The sequence below is a fragment of the Molossus molossus genome, unplaced genomic scaffold (assembly GCF_014108415.1).
Source record: "Molossus molossus isolate mMolMol1 unplaced genomic scaffold, mMolMol1.p scaffold_m16_p_17, whole genome shotgun sequence".
Lineage (NCBI taxonomy): Eukaryota > Metazoa > Chordata > Mammalia > Chiroptera > Molossidae > Molossus > Molossus molossus.
Window position 1 is genome coordinate 19,505,135 of NW_023425352.1, and position 22,351 is coordinate 19,527,485.

Consider the following 22,351-nt stretch of genomic DNA (forward strand, 5'->3'; position numbering starts at 1 on the left):
CCCAGGTGATCAACATTTTAGAGATTAAAATCTGATAAACTTTTAGAAAACAGTATCAAATTATTATTTTCTTTAGTATTCAGAAACTAATGCATGGCTTTCACAGTAAGATCCAGTCACATTGTGGTGTAGACAAATTCTGACAATAAATTAATCTAACGTGGAACAAGGACAACGGTAAGCACGAGTGTGTGTGTGTGGCCGACTGCAGGGGTTTCTCTGAAGACATGCCCTGTTCTCAGTATGTCGGCTGTTTTGTGTCCTCCTTCCCTGTTCCTAGTCTTTTACTGGAAAGTTTAGGAAAGACAGAAACACATGTAGAGACATAAGCTTTCTCTTTGCTTGGGTTTTGGATGAATGGAAATTGGTTACGATACTAGTTTCAATTCTGTAAGAAATCTTATCATTTCAGTGATTAGCCTAGCTTCTCTATTCCGGTGCGTAGTCTGTTGGATTGGTGGCACAAGCATAGATATTTCCATTTTCCAGATGAGAAAACATTGGCCCAGAGATTGAAATGCTGTGGTGCAGGGTTCCCTGGAGAAAATCCATGGCCTTGTTGGGTAAAGTAGCACCCAGGATTCTGGGTTCCTTTGGACCAAAAGCAAAAGCAGTACTCACGTCATGATCTGGGTCTCCACTCCCGCCTCCACCAGAGCCCCGTCGACAAAGAGCGGAACTGGAGTGAAACCATACTTGTCCCAGGAGTGGCCCTCATCAAAACTCACCCTGGGTTAGAAACAAGTACATGAAAGAGACAGCTGAAAATAAAACCACACTCTTCTGCAACAACGTTTCAGGTTATTAAGTTCTCTGTGCCTCGCTCTCTGGCAGTTTGGATTATCAATAGGCATTAATCTTCAACATCTCCCCATATTATTATGAGATTTGATCAAAACTGCATTTCCTGGCCCAGGCAGAGACAATACCAGGGCTGCAGGAATATTTCAACATATTAGAATAGAAAAAACAAGCAAGGGATCCTAGTGGATAGAGTGTCACGTTTCAAGTACTTAGAATGGAATCTGAGGTTCAATTTACTGCACAATCAATTCAGCCCTTGGAGTTTTTGATACAGATAAATTGGGTAGTGCTGAGTGTACCCTATGGGAGGGGTGTGTGTATGTCTTTCAGACGATACCTTTAAAAAAAAGCAATTTCCTATTTATTCAGAATAGATGTTAGGATTATTTTCCTTCCCCGGTGCCATTTTAAGAGGCTTTTAGGGACGCATACTGAGTGTCTGAGACATTCTGGGCAGCACTGTGCCACCTTGCATCCAGTGGTAGGAGAAAGGTCTGGCCTTTGTGGATACAACATCAGACACTCTTTAAGGAATGCTGCTAAGGACTTGAGTGGCTCTCCCTGCTTCCTTACCTTTCTTGGTATTACCAAGGACCTGCCTGCCCTTGATTTGATCAGAGGACACAGCCCAAAGACCATCTCCTCTGGAAAGATTTCCTGACACCCCGTCTACAAGCGGCTGCATTTGCTTCATTCTCTGAGATCTTTCTTGGTCAGGTTATTTTTTTCATTTTTAAGAATAGTTTATTGATTTTTAGAAAGAGAGGAATGGAGAGGGAGAAAGAGAGAGAAACATCGATGTGCAAACAGCATCGACCGACTGCTTCCTGCATGCCCCCTCCTGGAGAGCAAGCCCACACCAGGGCGTGTGCACTTGATGGGGAATAGGGCCAGCGACCTCCTGGTGCACAGGACCGTGCCCGATTAACTGAGCCATGCTGGCCAGGGCTTGGCCAGGCTAAACTTTAACTGCTCTCTGACTCCACAACACAGGATTCTCTGAGTTCAACTGTAGAGAATCTATTTTACTATAAGACCCAGGCCTCCTTCTATCATAGAGCTGAGTGATGGCTTCTCAATTTATCTCGAATCCCTTAATTCAGCATTATAATCTTGGGAGTTCAGGGGGTCATGTATGCCATGTTCACTGAATGACCCTTTAGCTCCATCTACATATCTTTATTACACTGCTTATATCCTGATATTACATACACATTATCAAAAAATATGTCTGACTTTCACACTGAACTGTGAGCTCTTTGAGGTCAAAGACCATGCCATTCATTTTCGTATTCCTAGTACTTAGCAGAGCAATTGGCATGTGGTACTATATAAATGTTAAACAAGTAAATGAATAAAAAAAAAAAAGGAATGATTAAGAACACTCTTCTACTCCACCCAAGTTTCTTTTCTAGCATGATTCATACCAGCTTCCATGAACGGATGGAGGAGTCTCTTCCCCATTACTAGTCAATCCACTCAGTCTGTTCTCCATTTATTTACTTCCTTGACTCTCTCAGCCTCTCTGTCTCTGTCTCTTTCTCATTGTCTTATCCTCTTTTCCTCAATATATTGATGAAAAGGAATTAGAAAGTCGATCTCTTTACCCATTATAATAATTAGGCTCTCAGACAATTTTTATAATTATGGTGTACCTAGTTTATATCCAGGATCCCAAAGCAGACAGTTGGTCATAAAAGTTTTGTGGGTTCCTAAATTATCAGTGTACGCCTTGACATTTAAAGAAACCTACAACTTTATCCATATACCTTTCACATATAAAATTAATTTATATTTAAAGCATGTAATCTGATGTTTTGATACATATGCGTGTACATGTTGGTGTCAGGGGAGCGTGGCAGCAGGAGGGAGAAAGGAGAGGTTGACCCAGGAGCACAAAGTTTCAGTTATGTAAAATGAATGCGTGTGGGATGTCTAGTGTAAAGCAATAAAAAATAGTTAATGACGCTGCCTTGACTTTTAAGGACTCAGTTATTTTAATATTTTAAATCGTCTAAAGGCTAAATAATCATCTGAGCTGACTCAGAGAAAGTTGGACAGATCTAAGCTGCTTTCTTGGAGATGAGGTTCCGCTTGCAGAAGGGAAAACAAAAGCATGCTTGGGAATGGACCTTACAGTCCTCTGCCAGGCACCCTCTTGGACCCTAAATTGCCTGTAGTTGTTTCAGAGTGTGCCATGGCCGCTAACCAGTTACCTCTGTGTGGCAAGCCCAGGAAGTGAGATAATGTTTGTTTAATGTCTTATTTGTTTGGACTTTGAATAAAATGGTTTATTGTCTTGATAGCAAAAAGCCAAAGTGATCAAAGGCCTCTGTTCTTGACGCATGCTCGGAGTTTCCTTACGGAGGACGGTCCGTTACTAACACCAGCAGAGCAAACTGCGTCACCAGTGTCCCAGGAGAGGAGGAGCCTTCATACCTCTGACATAATAATAGCAGGGCAGGGGGTAATTATCTCTACACTGTACATGAAGATAAGTCACCACAGAGTCGGTGCAGAGGGACAATCACAGCCTTCCAGCTCCAAGACAGAAGCCCCAAAGAAAACCGAAGCCAAAGACGAAGGGAGAAATCGTGGAAGACAAAAGCCCACTGCATAAACTGAATTATAGGGAAGGAGCAGAAGCATGGCTTGGCGGGAAGACTGGGATGAGCAGGGAAAACGAGAGATGCCAAATCCAGGTGGGAAACCAGCAGATAAGGTAACCAAAGTCCGAAGGTGACGTACGGTGGGCACGAGCAAGGGGACAGGTCTCCGGGGTCAGGGTGAGGAATGGATCCGAGGCCCCCACTTGTCAGTGAGCCACTTGGAAATCCAGGATTGTGCCGTTCAGGTGACTTTCCGAGATCAGTAATTGCTAACACTTGACTAATGATTACAACCAAAGCAAAACTCCTAAAGAAACTCCAAACAATAATGCAACAGTAAAAATGTTAATCTCTGAGCATAAGTCTGGGTCTGGATGACTCGCCATTGGTGAGATTCTTTTTGATGCCCAGGAGTTTTCGAATGGTCTGAGGTAACTGTATTGAACAGTATTCCCAGGAGACCCGCCTTCTCCGGCTCAGTCCAATAGCTCATTAATGGCCTAGACAAAGGAATTAGGAATTCCTCATTAGGTCCCCAGGTGAAATTGAAGTTGGTAGGATTGCCGACACTCAGAGAGGCAGGAGGCAAGTTATGATTGGCCTCCAAATAGTGGCAAGACAGGACTACAGAATCCAAATAAAATAAAACTCACTCATCAAATATGTATTGATGGCTAATGTGGCCGCTTCAGGAATGCCTTGTTCCAGGGCAACAGCAGCGAACAAGGAAGGGAGGGCCCTTCCTTCAGGGAAACTTATATTCTAGTTAGAGGAGACCAAGGATATGCAGATAAATGGATACAAAAATATGAGTTAGAAAAAGGTGTCATGGAGACAATTAAAATAGAGTGATGTGATGGAGAGTGACTGAATAGCTGCTTTGTATCGGAAATTTAAGAAATCCTCCCTGAGGAGGTGACATTTAAACTGAGATCTGAATGATAATAAGGAACTAGCTGTGCAAAGATCAAGGGAGAGCCACTCCAGAGGGAAGTGCTGATGTGAAAGGAGGTTGCTGTGTGGGAAGGACAGAAAACCGATCCGTGGTTGTAGATTCGTGGGAAGGGAAACTAGCAGACCGGAAACGGAATCAAAATAGGGATGGGCCAGACTGGAAAGGACCCTGTTCCAGTTGACACGGGAAAGGTGTGATTTGATTTAAACTTTAAAATACAACTTTTACTTCTTTGTGATGGGTGGATTGTCAGGGCCCAAACTGGATGCAAGAAGACAAATTGGGGTGGGGGATGGCAATTATCAGAGACCACGTAAGAGAAGAGGTTGGGACAAAGGTTATAATACTAGACATAGGGAGAGATGGAAAGACGTAGGGTATTTTTGGAGGTGAAGTAAACAGGGTTTGGTGATAGAATGTATACAGATAGCTTGAGCAAAAGAAAGAAATTGTGGCCAACAGGGGGTTGGAAGGTAAAGTCAGTGAGATAGGGAAGTGGAAAGAGTTTCTTTTTGTTCCACATAAGGGGTTAGTGCTTTTTGGACCTTCCACATTGTGACACTGTCAAGGAGGCCTGTGGATGGAGGGATCCAGATCTTCAGGGAGTGGTCAAAGTTGGAAATGTAGGTTTTGAAGTCACGTATAAAGTAAGGCCAAATTAAAGCCTGATACTTAATTTTTTTTTTTTTTTTTTAAAGGCCTATAGTAGTTGCCTGGCCGGTATTGCCCAGTAGTTGAGCATTGACCCTTGCACCAAGAGGTTGCCAGTTCAATTCCTGGTCAGGGCACATGCCCAGGTTGTGGGCCCAATCCCTGGTGGGGGGCATGCAGGAGGCAGCCAATCGATGTTCTCTCTCATCAATATTTCTCTCTCCTTCTCCCTTCCTCCCTCGCTCAAATCAATATAGAAAATATTTTTTAAAAGGCCTGTAGTGGGAGAAAGGAAAATAGTAACTAATGATGAGCTCAAACTAAACAAAAACGGGGTCATTGTCAGTTTCAACACAAATATTTCCCAGAAGTGTCACTACTGTGAAAGGTAATCAAGCCACTGAGTCTAGCATGTGTTCACAGACAGATAACATGCATAATGAAATAAATTATCCTTCTATCAGATCCTAAATACTGTGTTCAGTTTCAATCATTGTAGAAAACTGACAATCAGTGTGATTAAAGCAGGTTGTTCTAGAAACAACAGGTTGTACAAATTGAAGACAGCTTAGGGAAGAGAATAATAGAGCTGAATTAATTACCATTGCCTTATAATATTTTTAGTAAGAAAGCCTCAAAATAGTTAAACAAACAAAAATATTTATTGACTACTGGAAAGGTATAATGTCTTTGAATAAAATTTGAGAAAATATAGTTAAATGCATGAGAATATCAATTAACAATACTGATAGAATAAGGGAGAAAAGATTTCCTTTCTCACAACTCTAATGATTAGAGTCAAATATTTGTATACAAGAATATAAGCTCCAAATATTTTGTTTTGTTCATTGGTATATCCCAACACCTATACTAATGGTAAATAAATAGTATATGCTCAATGAATATCGAGGAATACATTCTGAGGAATAAATGAAAAATACATAAAATATGTCTTGAGTTAGATATATGATCATTTTTCAGAACTTACAAAGGCTAGACAAAGAAATTCCTTTCCACCTGCAGTCCTTCCCAAAACTCTAAAGCTCACAGGAATTCTATATTGAACATTCTGCATAGATCTGTCTAGTAGAACAGAAACTGATGGACAGAAGTTACAAGCAAGTTCATTATTGCTCAACACAAAAATTATCTTTCTAACAAACTAAAGACAATTGTACAAGATGGGAACTCTCTGTCTTAGGTATTTGTAAGTCAGTCAGCACTGTGGTATTCTGGTGAAGTATACTGACCCTCTTAGGCATGACAGTTATTTGTTATTCTACATTTGTAAAAGTAGACTACATGTCTTCTAAAACCCTTCCTTGCTCATGTGTCTATGATTTTATGATATTGAAATAACATCCACTAAAATGGAACAGAATCTTCCAGGAACAACCAGAGCCCTCCATAGGAGTCTCTAGCACAGAAATAGAATTATAATGGTTATTGAGAATCAATGATCCACCCTTTGGTGAGGTGCATTGTTCTATTTTATTTTATCGCAATGCATGAGGTGGTGGCATTTTAGCCACCAAGAAGGTCTTCAGAATAGCACATGCCTTTCACTTCTCAGAGACACATATTTGTTTGAACTATTGTTTTCATGTGAATGTTTCTTTGAACAAAAAGCTGGTGCTCACAACCATTTAATAGAAGAACAAAGGAACAAAAGAGGCTAGGTGATGCTTCGCTTTCAGTTTCCAAGAACATCCCACTGAAAGGAGACACTGAGAGCTTGTCAGGGCTAAGCACACGATAGGATCCCAGTCTACCTGCTGATTAGTAGTTCTGTATATTGTGAGTTTTCATTAGAGCACTGATTTCATGGGGCTCCATTGTTCACTTCACTCTAATGCTTCTACGGTACAAAGGTAATACTGGCTGGAAGGCTTACCTGAAATAGCACTTAGGTTTTAATCTCAATGCATCTAAATGTACATGGTCACGAAAACATGGGTTCATTTGTATGCTGTTTTGTCTTCACGCATATCTAGCTCCCTATCATTTCAATTTATGGGAAACAGCATGCCTTGTTAGCTTAGCTAAAGTTTCTTCCACTTTTCAATTATGATTCCTATTTTCTCTGAAAGGCAATGTAGCTATTATTTAAATTTGAGAGCCACCATACCCTTGTGTGAGAGTGGGTAGGCTGGTATCTTTTCCCTAAGCAAATATATATACATCTGCATGCAAAATAACATCAGCTCGAGATATATAGTACAAAATAACTGAACTGATTGCTTAACCTTTCTTCCATCCACTTAAAATGAGCTATGTGTTTATCTTGAAGGTTGTGACTTAATTAGAAACTACTGGTAATGAAGAAAATGAGTTTGCATTTCACAAACTTGCAATTCATAAGCAGGAGACAAAATAAGTCAAGAACTTCTTAAGGAAACATTGATGATAATGATATGGTCAAGCCCTTAAAGAACATTCACTTAGCCTTTGATACATAAGTTCAAATGAGTTATGTATCATTTGAATGAGTTATCTGCGGTTGTTTTCTAACAAAGTAGCTGGCATTTAACCACTGAAGGCATGAATTCAGGAAGGCATTCATAGATAAGTAAGTAAACAGAAATCATGGGTAGTGTCCAAATTCAGGGAAACATGTAGCATTTATGACAAATGACAGTGTCAAGGTCCTTTTATGTGGAGGAAATCTAACCTCAAACGCTTAGTTTGAAAAATCATTTTTAATACAGTCTTAGTTGTAGTAGGCGAACAAATGGAGGGTAGTGCTATCGTTATTATTATAAGAGGTAATTCGATGGGAATGCAGTTTATTTTTACTGAGCTTTATAAATGGTTTTCACCAACAGAAGAAATATATCATAGAATAATAGAAAACTCAAACTTAGTATTGTTGACTTTGAGAAGCATGGTTTGATCCTGCTTACATATCTCTGAATGAATATTAAATAATTTTCCCAACTTAGATGGTTTCCCTCCAGAAATTTCCAGGCATGTGCTCTATCTGGAAGTGATTGGGTCCCCGGAGACAACTATCGCAGAACAGACTGCATGGTCAGAGGTAAGGATGCTAAGATTTGCCAAAGCCAAAATCTCTCTAGAGCCCTGCTCCATACACTTCTTCCAATAGACTCTCCTCTTCAATCACCAAGAGGAAACAACAACAACACAACACACTTCTTATTTCCTTAAAACAAGGAAAATTTTGTGCAAAAGGCTCTAGAAATCAACCATTAAGTAAATACTAGGTTCCTACCATCACAAAGGAGAAAGATCAGGAGGGTGCTAGTCAAGGTAAGATGGGGTTGCCACCCCTTCTCCTAGGACTTAAGTGGAAGAAATCTGTCCAGCTGTATCTGTCTGCAGAACACTAACCAATTTGCTCATTGAGATTTAGAGGGAAGTTCTTAACACATCATGATAGGGGCTGAGAAACATCGTCTTTCTTAGTTAAAAAATTGCACCTACTTGTTTTAATAGTCAAGCTGTGCTCTTCGAGAGTGCAAGTCCTATTCAGCCCTCAACAGAGAGAGCTCTTCCCTCCACAGAGAGAGAGATAGGTCTTCCTAGTAGAAGGAATTACCTACAGGCTCAACATGAACCCCTTAAACTGGTTTTTAAGGTGTTTGGAGTCCTACCCACCCTTACTTACTGACACTCTTGGTGCCTATCAAATAGAGTCTCTGACCACTCCCTACATTTTCTGAATTCCTGGCTTTGGTCAAGTTTTCTCTTCCTTTGGCTTGCCTCCCATAATTCCTCCTACCCCTGGTATCCTTTCTTCAAGAATCAGCCCTCATGCTATTTGCTTCATGACATCCTATTTGCTTCGTTCTACTTCAGGATTCTAGCAATACATACACCCAACACTCATTAGCGGCATTGCTATGATTTGTGGTGATAAGTGGACTATTGCAGCTCCTTGACTAGAATCTCCCAGAAGGTAGGGCCATGTGACAAGCTTTTGTGTACTCACTGAAGTATCTGGGAAATTAGTAATTCAGACAGAAGAGCATCCATTACAGCGAGGCAACTTGGTGCTGCCGGTACTAACTGTGTAGCCTTGAGCAAGCTGTCTAATATGTCTGCATTTCAATGCCACTGGAAATATGTAATCAAAAGAGTACCCACATGCATAGGGTTGTTTCCAGAATTAACTCAGATAATTCATGTAAAGGTTTAGAACAGAGTCGGGAATGTAAGAATCCCTCAGTAAATGCTGACTATCATTAAAACCACCTAATTCCACTCCTTTGATACTACCCAAGAAGTATATGATCAGCAGTATAAAGACAATAAAACAATTACACTGGGAACTTTTACAAGCTCATTCTTGAGTTGGTAGAGAATATTTCTTACAAACGGCCCCATGCATCTGTTTAAAATTTATTCTCATAATCTCTAAGAAGATATAGTGTTAGGTGTAACCATTTTACTTTTTGCTGGGTTGAGCTTTAAGAAACTGACACTATTTCACCATTTTTGACTGAAAAATGGCAATTTCATATGTTTTAACCCAATAAATGGTCCGACTAAGAGAAACCTTCTTGAGCCCTTGCCGAGGTGGCTAAAGCTTGGATTTGGCACCTGGGGATCGGATGCCTTTGCCTGATTACAATCCGATGCTTCCCAGTAAAAGTCTCTAAAAACCCTTACTCCACAAATCATAGGCCTGGTATTTAAGCTTGGGGCCACCTTCCAGCCCATGAGTAATCCATTTGCAACTGCACTCCAGACAGCATATTCTGTACCGCCAAATATTCACTTAGCTGAACTTGAAATGATTTCCTTTCAGGACTTAAACACACATATACTTATCCAACCCCTGCCCCAAACGAAAGCAAACAACAGCAACATCATCATCACCATCATAAAATCATCATCATCATATATCCTCAGTCAGCTATTTTCCTCACTGGAAGTTTTTATATATGTATTTTTAACTTTAACTTTGTTCTATAATCTACTTCATTTCATAATCTGCTTTCTTGAGAAGAGTTATCTACATTCTCTGTTACCCCATTGCTTTTCATTCATTCATTCATTCATTCATTCATTCATTCATAAATCTATTACAATCTACCTTTAAACCCCACCTCTCTTCTGAATCTGCTCTGACAAAGATCACCAATGACATCTTATATTGAGCAATCCTAGATTTTTTTCACTCCATAACTGACTTATCCGATTATAGAATTTAGTGCTATTGATCACCCCTTCTTTCAGTATCCATGAAAATTTTTCTCCTGGGTTTTTACCTTTTCGGCTATTTCTTCCTAGTTTTTGTTTCATATTTCTCCTGCGCTCTACACATTAGTGCTCACCAGCTCCGGGCCAGCCCCTGGTTTCCCCTTGTTCTACCCTGTCTCCTGAGGCATGAACCACAGCCATGGCTCTCACCACCACCTGACAGGTAAACTACTCTAAATCTAGAGTGTCAGTCTAGACATCTCACCTGATTTCCAGATGAGTACATCTGACAACTAATGATCATCTCTGCTTGAATATTTCTAGACATCTCAAACCCAAGTTATCTAGGTTTGAACTTAGTCCTCGCTACATGCATTAACCATCTTCTTGAAGCGATTTCCATCTCACACACTTTGGATTCTTAATCTTGTCCGTTGGATCTCAGAAGTCATTCCTGCTCTTTGCTTTATTTGAGCACCCATTCCTACATTCCACTATATGTCATACTTCCCCACCTAAATTATCTGGCCTACTACTGCCACCTAAGAGTTAGATAATGTATATTAAATGGATGGATAGATGAATAAATGGATGAGGAAATGGGTAAATGGGCACAAAACCAGGCAGAATAACTTCCCAATCCATCCACTATTAAGTTGCTCACGAATAGGGTAGGGAGCTGTCCTTACCACAAATGCCTGACTGGCAGAGGTGTGTGTTTCATGGCCACGAGGGCGCCACCCCAGTCTAGGAACCAGACATTGTACTCTTCATCAAAGATCTGGAACAACAACAACAACAACAATCATAGCAACACCTTACATTTGCATAGTGCTTCACAGTTTACAAAGTCTTTCACATACATTGTTTCTTCTTCCAACAACCGTATCAGGCAATTTGGCAAGTACTATCATTCCCATCTAATAGATGAGGAGATGGGCTTGCAGAGAACAAATAACTCTCCCTAGGTTAAGAAGTGGCTTTTCCATGGCTCGTTCCACTAGTTCTGTGCATCTGTGTGCTACAAGAAGGGGAGGCAAGCCCAGGTGGTGTTGCTCAGTGGTTGAGCATTGACCCATGCACCAAGAGGTCACCAGTTGGATTCCTGGTCAGGGCACATGCTCAGGTTATGGGCCTGATCCCCAATGGGGTCATGTCGGAGGCGGCCAATAGATGTTCTTTCTCAGCAATGTTTCTATCTCTCTCTCCCTCTACCTTCCTCTCTCTCTAAAATCAATAAAGAAAAAAATTTTTTTAATAAATAAATAAAAAAAGAAGGGGAAGCAACAAGATGCATGCTCAAGTGGATAATCCAGAGGAAAATGGGACTCAAAAGGCTTCCCCATCTCTATTTTAGTCAATTACTACACTTAGCTCTCTCTTATTCCTCAACTATGCAGATGGTGGCTAATTTATCAATAGTCTGTGTCTTACAGAACTGTTTATCATTATCTAAGAAGATAAAAGACATTTCTTTAGAAATTGTGGTATACATGATGCCTGAGTTCTTAGCTTTAGCCACTGCCTCCTAGGTTTACTTGCAAGATGGATGAAGACCTAAATTGGGTGCTTGGGAATCTTTACATGTTCACTGAAACATGGTACTCCTGGGGACCCAAAGTAATTCATTCTTTAACTTATCTATTTGTCTATCACCTATGTATCCATCCACTCACTCATTCACTCACTTAGTGATCCATCCATCCATCTACTTAGGCATTTACTAAGCATCTGTTATAATGTAAGGCTCTTAGCTGAGAGAACTTCAGACCTAGCCCACATACAGCAATGCTTCTATATATGACTTTCAAATCTCCGACAGGAAAATAACATTTCTCTAGCAGAGAACCAATCTCCTACTTTAAATCTTGTAGGGAAAAAAAAAGAGAATTCGGAAATTCCTCTAGCTTTTGAGCACTAATGGTGCTTCCTGTAGCCTGGATAGAGAGGTTGGGATGGTGGATTCAGTGAGAAGTACCAGAAGGTATTAGGAGGAAGAGGCGGATTGAAAGGGAAGTAGTAGGAGGAATGGGCCTCTTACACATATGCCCCAGGAAACACTATAAAAACAAACAAGTGGATTCTCAAGCCAAATTTCAATTGGTTTCCTTTCCCATATTTGACTTTTAAGGAAAGAAAAATGTCTGTACCAATGGTGAGTCTTAATGCACAAAGGACATAAGGGGGACTCATTTATATTTCAGATATAAACAAAAACTCTGAACCTGCGATGCTAGCATCTTCTCTCCAGAGCTCGTAGATGGGCTCTCTGATAAACCACATAATGGAGATACCGGATTAAAGTCTAAGAATGAGAACTAAAAGAAGATTCTTGGCACTCGAGAGGAGGGACAATTTACGTTCACACTTTCCTTTCGATACTATCATTCCAGCCACTGCCAACTCGTCCTACTCAGCACTGGAGTGGGGACTGGAACCCTTGGCTGCGTGGGAAAGGAGGAAAGCAAACCAAAGCAGAGTCAGCCCAAGGCCTGGGTGTCGCAGCCACCACTTGGCTGGGCGCACTGTTCCTTGAGTTGGAGGGACAAGGGTTTGCCTGTTTGGAGTTTCCATCCTAGAAGAGTTTGTATACCAGCTTTATCCTCATTCGGGCACTTATAATAGATTATCTTATGTTTTCATGTATGTCTGTTCCTCATCCACCTGATTATGCCTTCGTGAGTAGCAACCTGAACTTATCTTTTGTTGTAGCCTTGAAGTACTTGCTGGTGTCTAGTAGGTCCTTGGTATAGTTGTTTTGATAGTGGCCGTGGTGACAGTAGTGGCAATGGGGTGGTGGTGATGATGTTGGTGACAGTGATGATAATCTTCACTGAGGGTTCCAAACAGGAACTCCTCCAACTAGAATTCAGATGGTGACTTCACCTTCATCATCAAAATAGTCCACGCTCTTCCCGTTTCTTCCCCAGGTGGAAACCTTCATACCGTTAAGACTTAGTAAAATGTCAGCTCTTCTTGTGAAGTTTGTCCCAGTTTCTCCAAGTAGAACAACTCCTTCCTTTTCTCTACATGGTAGTGATGCCACCAAAATAAGACAATCACCCTAAGTTCTAGTTATTTATGAGCCCATTCCTCTACCTAATTTTGAGCTCCTTGAGGAAAGGGATCTGAAATATTCAACTACCTTCTCAGTTTTGTACTTGACCCTTCATTGACATTGCATACATATGTGTTGTCCAGTAGAGTACCTGCATGAGGCTACTGAAATTTGGATTGATTAAAACAAATAAAATTTAAAATTAGTTCCTCTGTCACACTGGCCACATTTCAAGTGCTCGGTAACCACATGGGACAGGAGGATACAGAGCATTTCTCTCACTGCTGAAAGTTCTACTGGCCAGCACTGCTCCAGATGTTTGCACAATGAGTTATTGTTTTCATGTACTCATGTATCTATGAAGCTGTTTTATACTTACTTATAGCTGGATCTACATAACACTGAACCACAGACTTCCACGACGTTGCTGGTTTAGTATTCTACCCCCTTCACCTTGTAGATAAAGATAAAGAAACAGATCCAGAAGGGTGAAGAGACCTCCTTGCCAAGATTCCATGGCACATTAATGATAGAAGCATTTTATTGGTTGTACCCCTAGCAACCGGTACAGTACTTCCATTTGGTAGCTGTTCTGTACATATTGCTGAATAAAAGAATGAAGGAACTGAGAAAGTTCCAGTTCCTCCTATTCCCTGCCTGATGGTTTTCCCATTTGACCCCACTGGCCATCTAGTCTGCCAGCCCAGTTTTCCAAAACAAACATCTGCATCCATTTCTTTGCAGTGACAAAGTCCTAATGAGCCTGAGAATCTCTAGGAAGGTGAGATGCTGCGCAGACATTGCCCTAAATCCCTCTTCCCTGTCCCCAAATCTCCCAGTTACCTGTCTCCACGTGTTGCCCCCATCAGAAGAGATGAACACACCGATATCAGTGTATGAGAGCTCCGGGCCAATGTTGCCTGAAACATAAGCAGAGTATTTGAAATTGTCAGGCCATTTACAGATTATGGGGCTTGGGTTTAGGGGAGAGGAGAGCAATGAGTAAACATTTTCCAAGTGATATTTAGAGTTGATTCGTACAGCTTCTTTCTTGGTGTCATATAAAAAACCCAGCAGGAGGATAATCTCAATATGATAAAAAGTAAATAATATGACAGGAATGAATCTTTAAACGGTAAAAACTCAAAGACTGAATACTGATTAGTTTGAATCTCTTGAACTATTCATTCTGTACACCAATAATCTCTTAAAGATTGGTCTCAACAGGTGTTCCCTGAAAATGGCAAAGAGTGAAAGAGTAGACACGCATGGAGAAGCTGGGCCTAGGGACACCTTTCTCTTATATATATTTTAGCCTAAGAAAAACTGGTGGGTGTGTGTGTGTGTGTGTGTGTGTGTGTGTGTGTATCCGTGCGTGTATCCTTATGTATACCGAACTTTAACTTGCCAATATGTCTCTTGGCATGCCAGTCAGTTGAGTAACCCAACAGTATAGACTATGTGACCTACATTATTATAAAGTGCCCAGAATAAGACAACAATATTTAGCAGACCCTGGCCATCAAGCATGGATGGTAAAGAAGTCATCTGGTTTATGCCTAGACTGACCACAATTATTGCCTCTATCCCTTCTTTTTCTCCTCTCCTCTTCTTTTTCTTCCTCTTGCAATCCATCACCCTGTGGTTATATTTATTATAAAAGAAAGTGGTCAATATTTTCTAGTATATTTGTATTGCCCATGTGTCCCCAGTGGACACCTCACTCACCTCAGAGCCTAGAATAGTATAGTTACTTGCTCAATAGTTAATTGTGGAGTGAATGAATGAATGAGTATACAAACAACTGAATCATGTTCCAATGTTGATGTGCATTTGGGGAGGTATTGAGAACCAGGAGAGCACCCTACATGTAAGAATTTATCATGTTGACTAATATTTTTTCTTTAAAAATAAAAAGAAGGAAGGGAATGTGTATTTTCACACATCTGTAGCCTAAATAAGAGCACAATAAAAATGCAATAATGAAAATGTTAATTGAGCTCCTGACATTTAATGCTTCCAAATGAGAAATTAAAGCCAGGGTGCAGCTTGTCAAGCTCCCATCAGCATCAGGAGCACACAGCTAGACGACTTGTTTTGTCACTCGGTCTTCTAAAGACAACCCTGGGGCTCAGGGCTTGGGCAGTGGCCAAGCCAAGGGGGGAGAGCGTGGCAGGCTGCCCTGGAGACGTCTGTCCAGAACTCGGGATTCCATTCTCCAGATGCAGGGTTTGGAAGACGCAGATAAAGACAAGAAGGATGGGGCAGGGAATGTCAGTTCGAGTTGTTTGGTGATGATTGCCTGGAACATAGTAGTAATAAGGATTCTGAAGTCATATTGGATTTCAACAGAATAGAAGGTGGTGATTGAATAGTAATGTCCACCAAGGGTGGGTGGCTAGAGAAAGAGAGAACAGGAAGGGAGAGGCAGAGGGGGAGGGGGAGGGAGGGTGGGGAGAAGGAGGGAGAGGGGGAGGGGGAAGGGAGGGGAGGGGGAGGGACAGGGGAGGGGGAAGGGGGGAGAGAGAGAGAGACCCTAGGGCTAGAATCTGCAACCCCTGTCAGGGTTTTGCCAACATCCTCAGCCTCTGTTTCAAAGCTCAAATAGATCCATTCTGGAGGCTTTGCGGTGGTGAGAATCCAAGGCTGACAGTAAAGTCTGATTTTCTTTTTTTTTTTTTATCCTCACCCGAGGACATTTTTCCATTTTTTGTTCAGATAGAGTGGGAGGGAGAGAGAGGAACAGAGAGAGAGAGAAAAACATCGATGTGAAAGGGACACAAAGAGTGGCTGCCACCCGCACAACCGACCAGGGTCGGGTACAAACTGCAACCGAGGTACGCGCCCTTAGTGGGAACCGAACCCGGGTCTCTCAGGACCGCAGGCCGACGCTCTAACCGCTGAGCCAAACCGGCCAGGGCATAAAGTCTGCTTTTCAAAATATCTCTGTCGACTGAAAGGAGCCCTGAGAGACATGCTGCTGCTCACAGGAACCGAGAGGTCGATTCGCAGACGAAGGGACATGGAGAATACACCCAGGATGACTTCCTCTCTGAACATGTCCGGTCCCTCAGGGCCCCGTGGGAAACCTCCCGCAGGAGGAGTCTGGGCTGTGGCGTCCGAGAAGGAAGACCTGGATAATGCGCCTCACGGGCTAGTGTGGGCCTGAGAAGGGTTCCACCGCGGCCGGCCGCGGGCCAGGTTGCAAGGTGCAGCTGTTCCCCTTAAGTGGCATGACAGGAGGGAGGGAGGAGGTGTGAGGTGGAGAGCCGGGAGCTCCTCTCACCAGTAGCTTGGCTGGTAAATCATGGAAGGTCACTGCCATACTTTCTGGAAGCTCTAAACAACTTGCTTTCGCCCTGGCCGGTGCTCAGTGGTTAGAGCGTTGGCCCAGTCCAGAGAGACCCAGGTTCGGTTCCCGCTAAGGGCACGTACCTCGGTTGCAGTTTGTCCCCACCCCAGTTGGGATCGTGTGGGTGGCCACCAGTTGATGTGTCTCTCTCACATCGATGTTTCTCTCTCTCTTCCTCTCGCTCTATGCAAAACTGTCCTCAGGTGAGGATAAAAAAAACAAAAACAAAAACTTGCTTTCACCCCTAATCCCAATTCCTCCAGGGCCACTTTTTCTGGTCATTAAACATTTTTTGAAACAATGATGGAGCAAGAGAGAGAGAGAAGAAATAATGGAGTCTCTGGAGTTAGAGATGCTTCTCTCACCATCATGGACGCCTCTCCAGAGCAGGTAAGGGCTCGGAGGAGGAGGAAGCGAGCGCACATCCACTGCAGGGGGCGCAGTGCCCCCCAGAGGCAGCGCCAGCACGGGGGTGTGAACAGGCAGAGCTTCGCAGTGGCATGGCGGGAGCTGGGGCCGGTGCGGGGCTGGTAGGCTCAGGGCTGGGTCTGGCTGAATGGTTACTGGGCAGAAGAGCCTTAGAGCCAGAGAGAAGGTGGGAGTGGGCATGGCCCCTCTCCCCTTTGTCCCCATCTCTTCACCAGAAACCGAGAGGAGTATTAGCCTTTCCTGCACCACGGGCCCTTGTGCAGTCAAGCCGAGGACAGCACTCTGCACGCTGCACGCCACTGCAGGGTGGGAGGTCTTGGGTACCGGCTGGAACTCACGGAGGGAAGGAGGTTTGGAATGCCAGTGCTTCTGCCTGCCAAAAGCTCTCGCCAAACCCGCCAGACTGGAAGTCCCCCTGCCCTCTGAGATGGCCTCAGCAGGAATTAGAGAGGGATCGCAGGGTACACGTTCCTCCACGCAGCTGCCCTGAGACCCATGTCAGCGAGCGATGGGAAGAGGCAGTGGGCAGAGGGGAGAGGACCCGGAGTCACTGACACCTGAAGGCAGGAGAAATGTGTGGGTGCGGGAAAGGGAGAGACGGGCGCCAGGCAGGCCACTGAAGAAACCCCGGGCTATCTTCATGATTACTTTCTGACCGCAAAGAGCGTCGCAGGGGGAGTTGGTGATCAGGGCAAGGAGGAGCTGGGTATGAGGAGTCACGTGTCTGTGATCTAGCTCTGCCTTTTCATCAGAATTTTGTCGGACATCCCTCCAATGTCCCAAGGCCCAGCAAAAAGCCGTACAAAGTTACGAGAGTAACTTTGAGAGAAGAGAAAAATAAATGAGTCAATTCTGACAGACATGGATAAAAAAAATAAAAACCAAATCTTTACTGTCTGTATGTGTGTTAATTTATAAGTAACCCTTAGCACTAGACTAATTTAGAGGCCCGTGTTGGGCACAGCTAATAACAGCTACCAGTAATTCCTCCCACTCTTCCCCACATTTTGATGGGTCTGGTAGACACACTCTTCCATCTCCAATTCTTAACGACCCTCACAAGATAGAAAACGTTCCTGTTTTACAGATGAGAAATCACAGCTCAGAGGTTAAGATCTAAAGCAAATTCCCGAGGCTGAAAAGTGTCCGAGCACAGCTTGCAAAGCAGGCCGACGGGGTTAACAAGCGTTATTGCTTTTCTCCTTTTCCGCAAAGTGTACACATATGGTTTACGGATTCTATGGAAAGAGACAAGCAACTCGTCTTCTTCTGTTGCGAAACAGTGGTTTTAACTTCTGTAATATCAATGATGATAGGTAACATGTATTGAGGGTTCAGTAGGTCCTAGGCACTGTTCTGAGCACTTTAAATCTGTTGCCTCATGTACTCCTTCAATTCTGTTGAATCACTGCTACGACTCCCACTGTGCCAATGAAAACACTGGAGTTCAGAGCAGTGAAGCCACGTAGAACAAAACCTGTCTAGATCGTACACATTTAAGTAACATTAGCTTTTATTACAGATTCTCGTTTCCCAGTGTTGTTCTACTCCAGTCCGGGGCCTCCCGCAGGCCTCGAGGGAGGCAGCCCGCATAGCAGCCCCCATGTTGAGAGGTATGCCCACAGGTGTCACAGAACGTGGGCATCACCCCCAAGCCAGGGCAGCCACCGAGTCGGCCCTCATCCCACTGCCCTGCGTTCCCGGAAGCCAGTGGTGTCACAGAAGGTGGGTGCCAGCCCTGTGGGGTCGACAGGAGTGGGCTGAAATGCAGCAGGCGACACCAGTTGTCAGTCTGAGCAGAGTGGCAGGGCGCTGGCGGTATTTGGGGCTCACCCAGTTGGAGGACCAGGCGGCCGTGCCTAGGAAAGGAGCAAGTGCCAGGGCAGAGCTTCCGGTTGATGAGAGAGAACAGAACGCACCACCTCCGAAAGTCCGTGTGAATTCATCTGCTTTCATTAGGAAAAAGCTGCCGAACATCAGCTCTAACTTCCAAGGTTAGGAGCCTGCCTTGCCTGATGCCATCAATGTATTCCTGCCAAGGTGCATGCAAATCAACCGCATGCTCACCAGAGCGCCTTCCCCAGGGGCTCCCTTCTCGTTCCAGACAGAGGGGCGGTGGGCAGTGGTGCGAACAATGCAGCCTTCGGAGCTCCAGCCCTTCCCCGTGGCAGCCAAGCGGTTAACCACGTGTAAACAGACCTCCCCATGCACCAGAGACCTTTGGATTCAAAAGAGCTCTGGGGTGAAGCGCTTTGTAAAGAACCCTCTGTGTAAAGAGAGCGACCCCAACTTCCATTTGGTGAGCTCGGAAGTTCATAGATCACATTTTCTTAAAGTGAGAATTCCCTGCTACAAACAATCTTGCGGATCCGTTTACTCTGAGAAGAGCTCCGGCCGCTTGCTGAGCTCAGAGGACGGCTCTGTGCCGGCGGGAGGGCGCACCGACCTGGAAGTCACGGGTGTTCTTAGAAAGGCCTCAGGGATCCAGGGGCCCTGCCTATTCCCTGGGGAGAGTGTCCAGAGCTTTGACCCAGTGCTCAAATGAATGCAAAGAGGTTAGACTTTCCAGCTTTCCTGAGTGAGGAAGGAGCCCAGGGACCGTCTTCCTTACCTGTCGCCACCACAAGCCCCGGGGCTGTCGCCTTGCTGGAGATTCTCCCTGAGGAATATGGGTTTTCAGAGGTCTGCAAGTGCAGGTGCAAGGAGCAGAAGGGCTGCAAGGAGAAGAAGAAAATAGCTTTACTCCAGGAAACTCCTGCCAGCACCCCGGCCTCCCCAGATGTTAGGTTTCCGGACGGAGCGAGGACTGGACGTGAGCCCCGCACATGCAGGCTGTGCAGGAGTCGCCTCTACCTGGGATCGCCAACACCCTCACATCAGAGGCTGCCCCGAGCCCCTGCCCTGCGGTCCCCACACTGCATGCTGCCCCCTCCCCTGCTCTCCCCACCACCACCCGGTCCATCAACACGCCCTTCATGGCTGGCCTTCCCAAGCCCCCGGCCATTCCTTAACAAAGGATGACACTGGCCTCTCCCAGACCTGATCCTGACCACCACGCTCTGCCTCCTGGAGCTGTGAGGGACCCCGTGGGGAGGGGTGAACGGGAGGCTAAGTGAGACCGTCCCCAGGTCCTCTGCCCTCTTCTTCGATCAGGTGACTTCTTTTCCTATTTCATGTACTTGCTTCTTGTTTACACTTCCACGGAATTTTACTTAAAATATTTGAAGCCATTATCTAAAACTCACATAAATTTGTGTTCTTTCTTTATTTCCTTATTTATCCCTATTTAGGTGTACTTTAAAAGGATTTATAGGGGTGGATTATTTTATATATTATAATACATACAAATATGAAAATGATGAAATTGGGGAAAGTAGAAAACCAGGTTCAGGAAATACGATGAAGCCATCGGTAAGGCTTGGGCCGGGAAGTCATGCTCTGCCAGTTCTTAGAGACAGGCAGGCATTTGTCTTTGACCTTCCTGGTACCCCCAAACAAAACACATGAGCTGGACTGATCCTACAAAAGGGGAGAGGCCATGTTTGCCCTATTTACCACCATATCTCCAGTTTTTTAAATGTCTACAATATGATTAAGTAGTTAAGAAACCTTTTACATTGGTGTCCAAAGGCAACTTTTTTCTTTGCTAAGGAGAAACATAACCATTTCTGGGTCCTTAGAAGAATTTCTCACTGAGGTCTGTGAATGTCATTGTGAATTATCGGTCTTCCCCCCCAACTTAGCATTGTAGCACCTGACGGCAGAATCAGCATCGTCCACATCCTGTCCTCCGCAGCTCCAACCCAATATTCCATACAGCTGACGCCCTGGAAATGCTGACAGATCAATTACTCTGCGTGGACATGGCAGCCTGACCTTTCCTGGGCTTCCAACACAGCTGTGGCTGACCTTGACGTCCATCAAATGTTTATCAAGCTGCATCGGATCAGCATCAGCTAGCAGGTATGTCGCCACTACTGAGCTGTCTGGGATGCTGGAACACAGCCACTTTCTCTGACACATTTCTTTATCTTACTAAGAGTAAGATCATGTAGTATTTTCTCAGTAAAGGCCTCTGGTATTCAACTGAACTTTCCATCCAAGTGGTATGGTGTCTGAGTCCCCTGGGAGTTGTGGGGAATCCCTCCCTGCCCAGGGACTCCCTGCTCCTAGGACACCCGATGGAAGAAAGCCCCTGACACAGCATCCCCAGGGAGCCAACCAGCCTTCCCCGTGGACTACACGGGAGCCTGGGACTGACCAGCAGGCAGTGGACCGGGCTTCCTCTCAGGTCCATGTCCGGAGCTTGCAGTAGGCGCCAATCCCTGCCCTTGTTGTAAGTGATGTATGTCTTCACTTGGTCATCCACCTTCTTGTTTGCCAGGAATATCCCTTTGATGCCTGCTACCTAGGAAAAAGGGTGAGAGATGGAGAACCATGTTGGGCCCAAATGCCTATAGTCTTGGAGGAGCCCAGAGAGAAGCCCAGAACTTTGTACAGGGTGTCGGGGGTACAAAAGAGAAGAGGGAGACATGCCCTATGCCAGGTGTCCTCAGAGAAGTCTAAGTTCACCTCTGCATCCTCCACCTCTAACCCAGGTGTTCTATTCTCCTCCCACCCAGCTGCTGGCCCCTCGTTCCCTGTCTCTGCACTGTTCCCTGGGGCCCTGTCCCTGACCACTAGCGCTCCGTCTGAGGAGGAGGCAGTGGGTAACAGCCACAGGAGTCATCCCTCCTGCGCAGGGGTGGGGCTCGTAAACAGGCTTCATGATGGAAGCTGAGGGGTCCCAGTGAGTAGTGAGGTAGACATACTACGGGCAGATGACCCAGCTTGGCCACCTGGAGTCCACCTCTGGCTATGTCACTAGCTCACTGTGTGACTGTGGATAACTCCCATATCATCTTTGGGTCTGAGCCAGTGGTCACTTAGAAACAGACAGAATCAGCCCTGCTCCTCCCGTCTCCCCTCGTCAGCTGGCAATGGGTACATGGGGTAACACGGAGCACTCCTGCCGGAGCGCCGATGGTTGGAGTCTGCACCCAGAATACTTCAAAGGGAGAAGACAAGAAGCTAAAGAGTTAAGAGAGATTCATGATCTAGAAAGGTCCTGGAGTGAGTACAGATTCACTAAAACTTTTATTCCTATTATGTCTACGTTCTGGGCAATAAGAACAGCAATTTATATTGACAACATTCTATCTCAAATAAATGACTCTCTCACTTCCTGTCCAGTTCCAGTATGTCCCAAAACTAAATGGTTGTTCAAACAGTTTAAGTATATAGAAACAAAAGGTTTAATGGTAGGTGTTCTGGGTAATAGAGACCTC

The 22,351-nt window shown here is 44.4% G+C and overlaps 1 protein-coding gene across 1 annotated transcript in view; it reads right to left on the minus strand.

Moving 5' to 3' along the window:
* SORCS3 (sortilin related VPS10 domain containing receptor 3) overlaps nt 1-22,351 on the minus strand; it is a 549,191-nt gene that overhangs the window by 80,469 nt on the left and 446,371 nt on the right. The window contains exons 10-14 of the mRNA XM_036265289.1: nt 21,286-21,432; nt 19,636-19,738; nt 14,087-14,163; nt 10,875-10,966; nt 622-729 (exon numbers count right to left, since the gene is read on the minus strand). Of these exons, the coding sequence (XP_036121182.1) occupies nt 622-729; nt 10,875-10,966; nt 14,087-14,163; nt 19,636-19,738; nt 21,286-21,432 (527 nt within the window). The remainder of the gene's footprint in view (nt 1-621; nt 730-10,874; nt 10,967-14,086; nt 14,164-19,635; nt 19,739-21,285; nt 21,433-22,351) is intronic.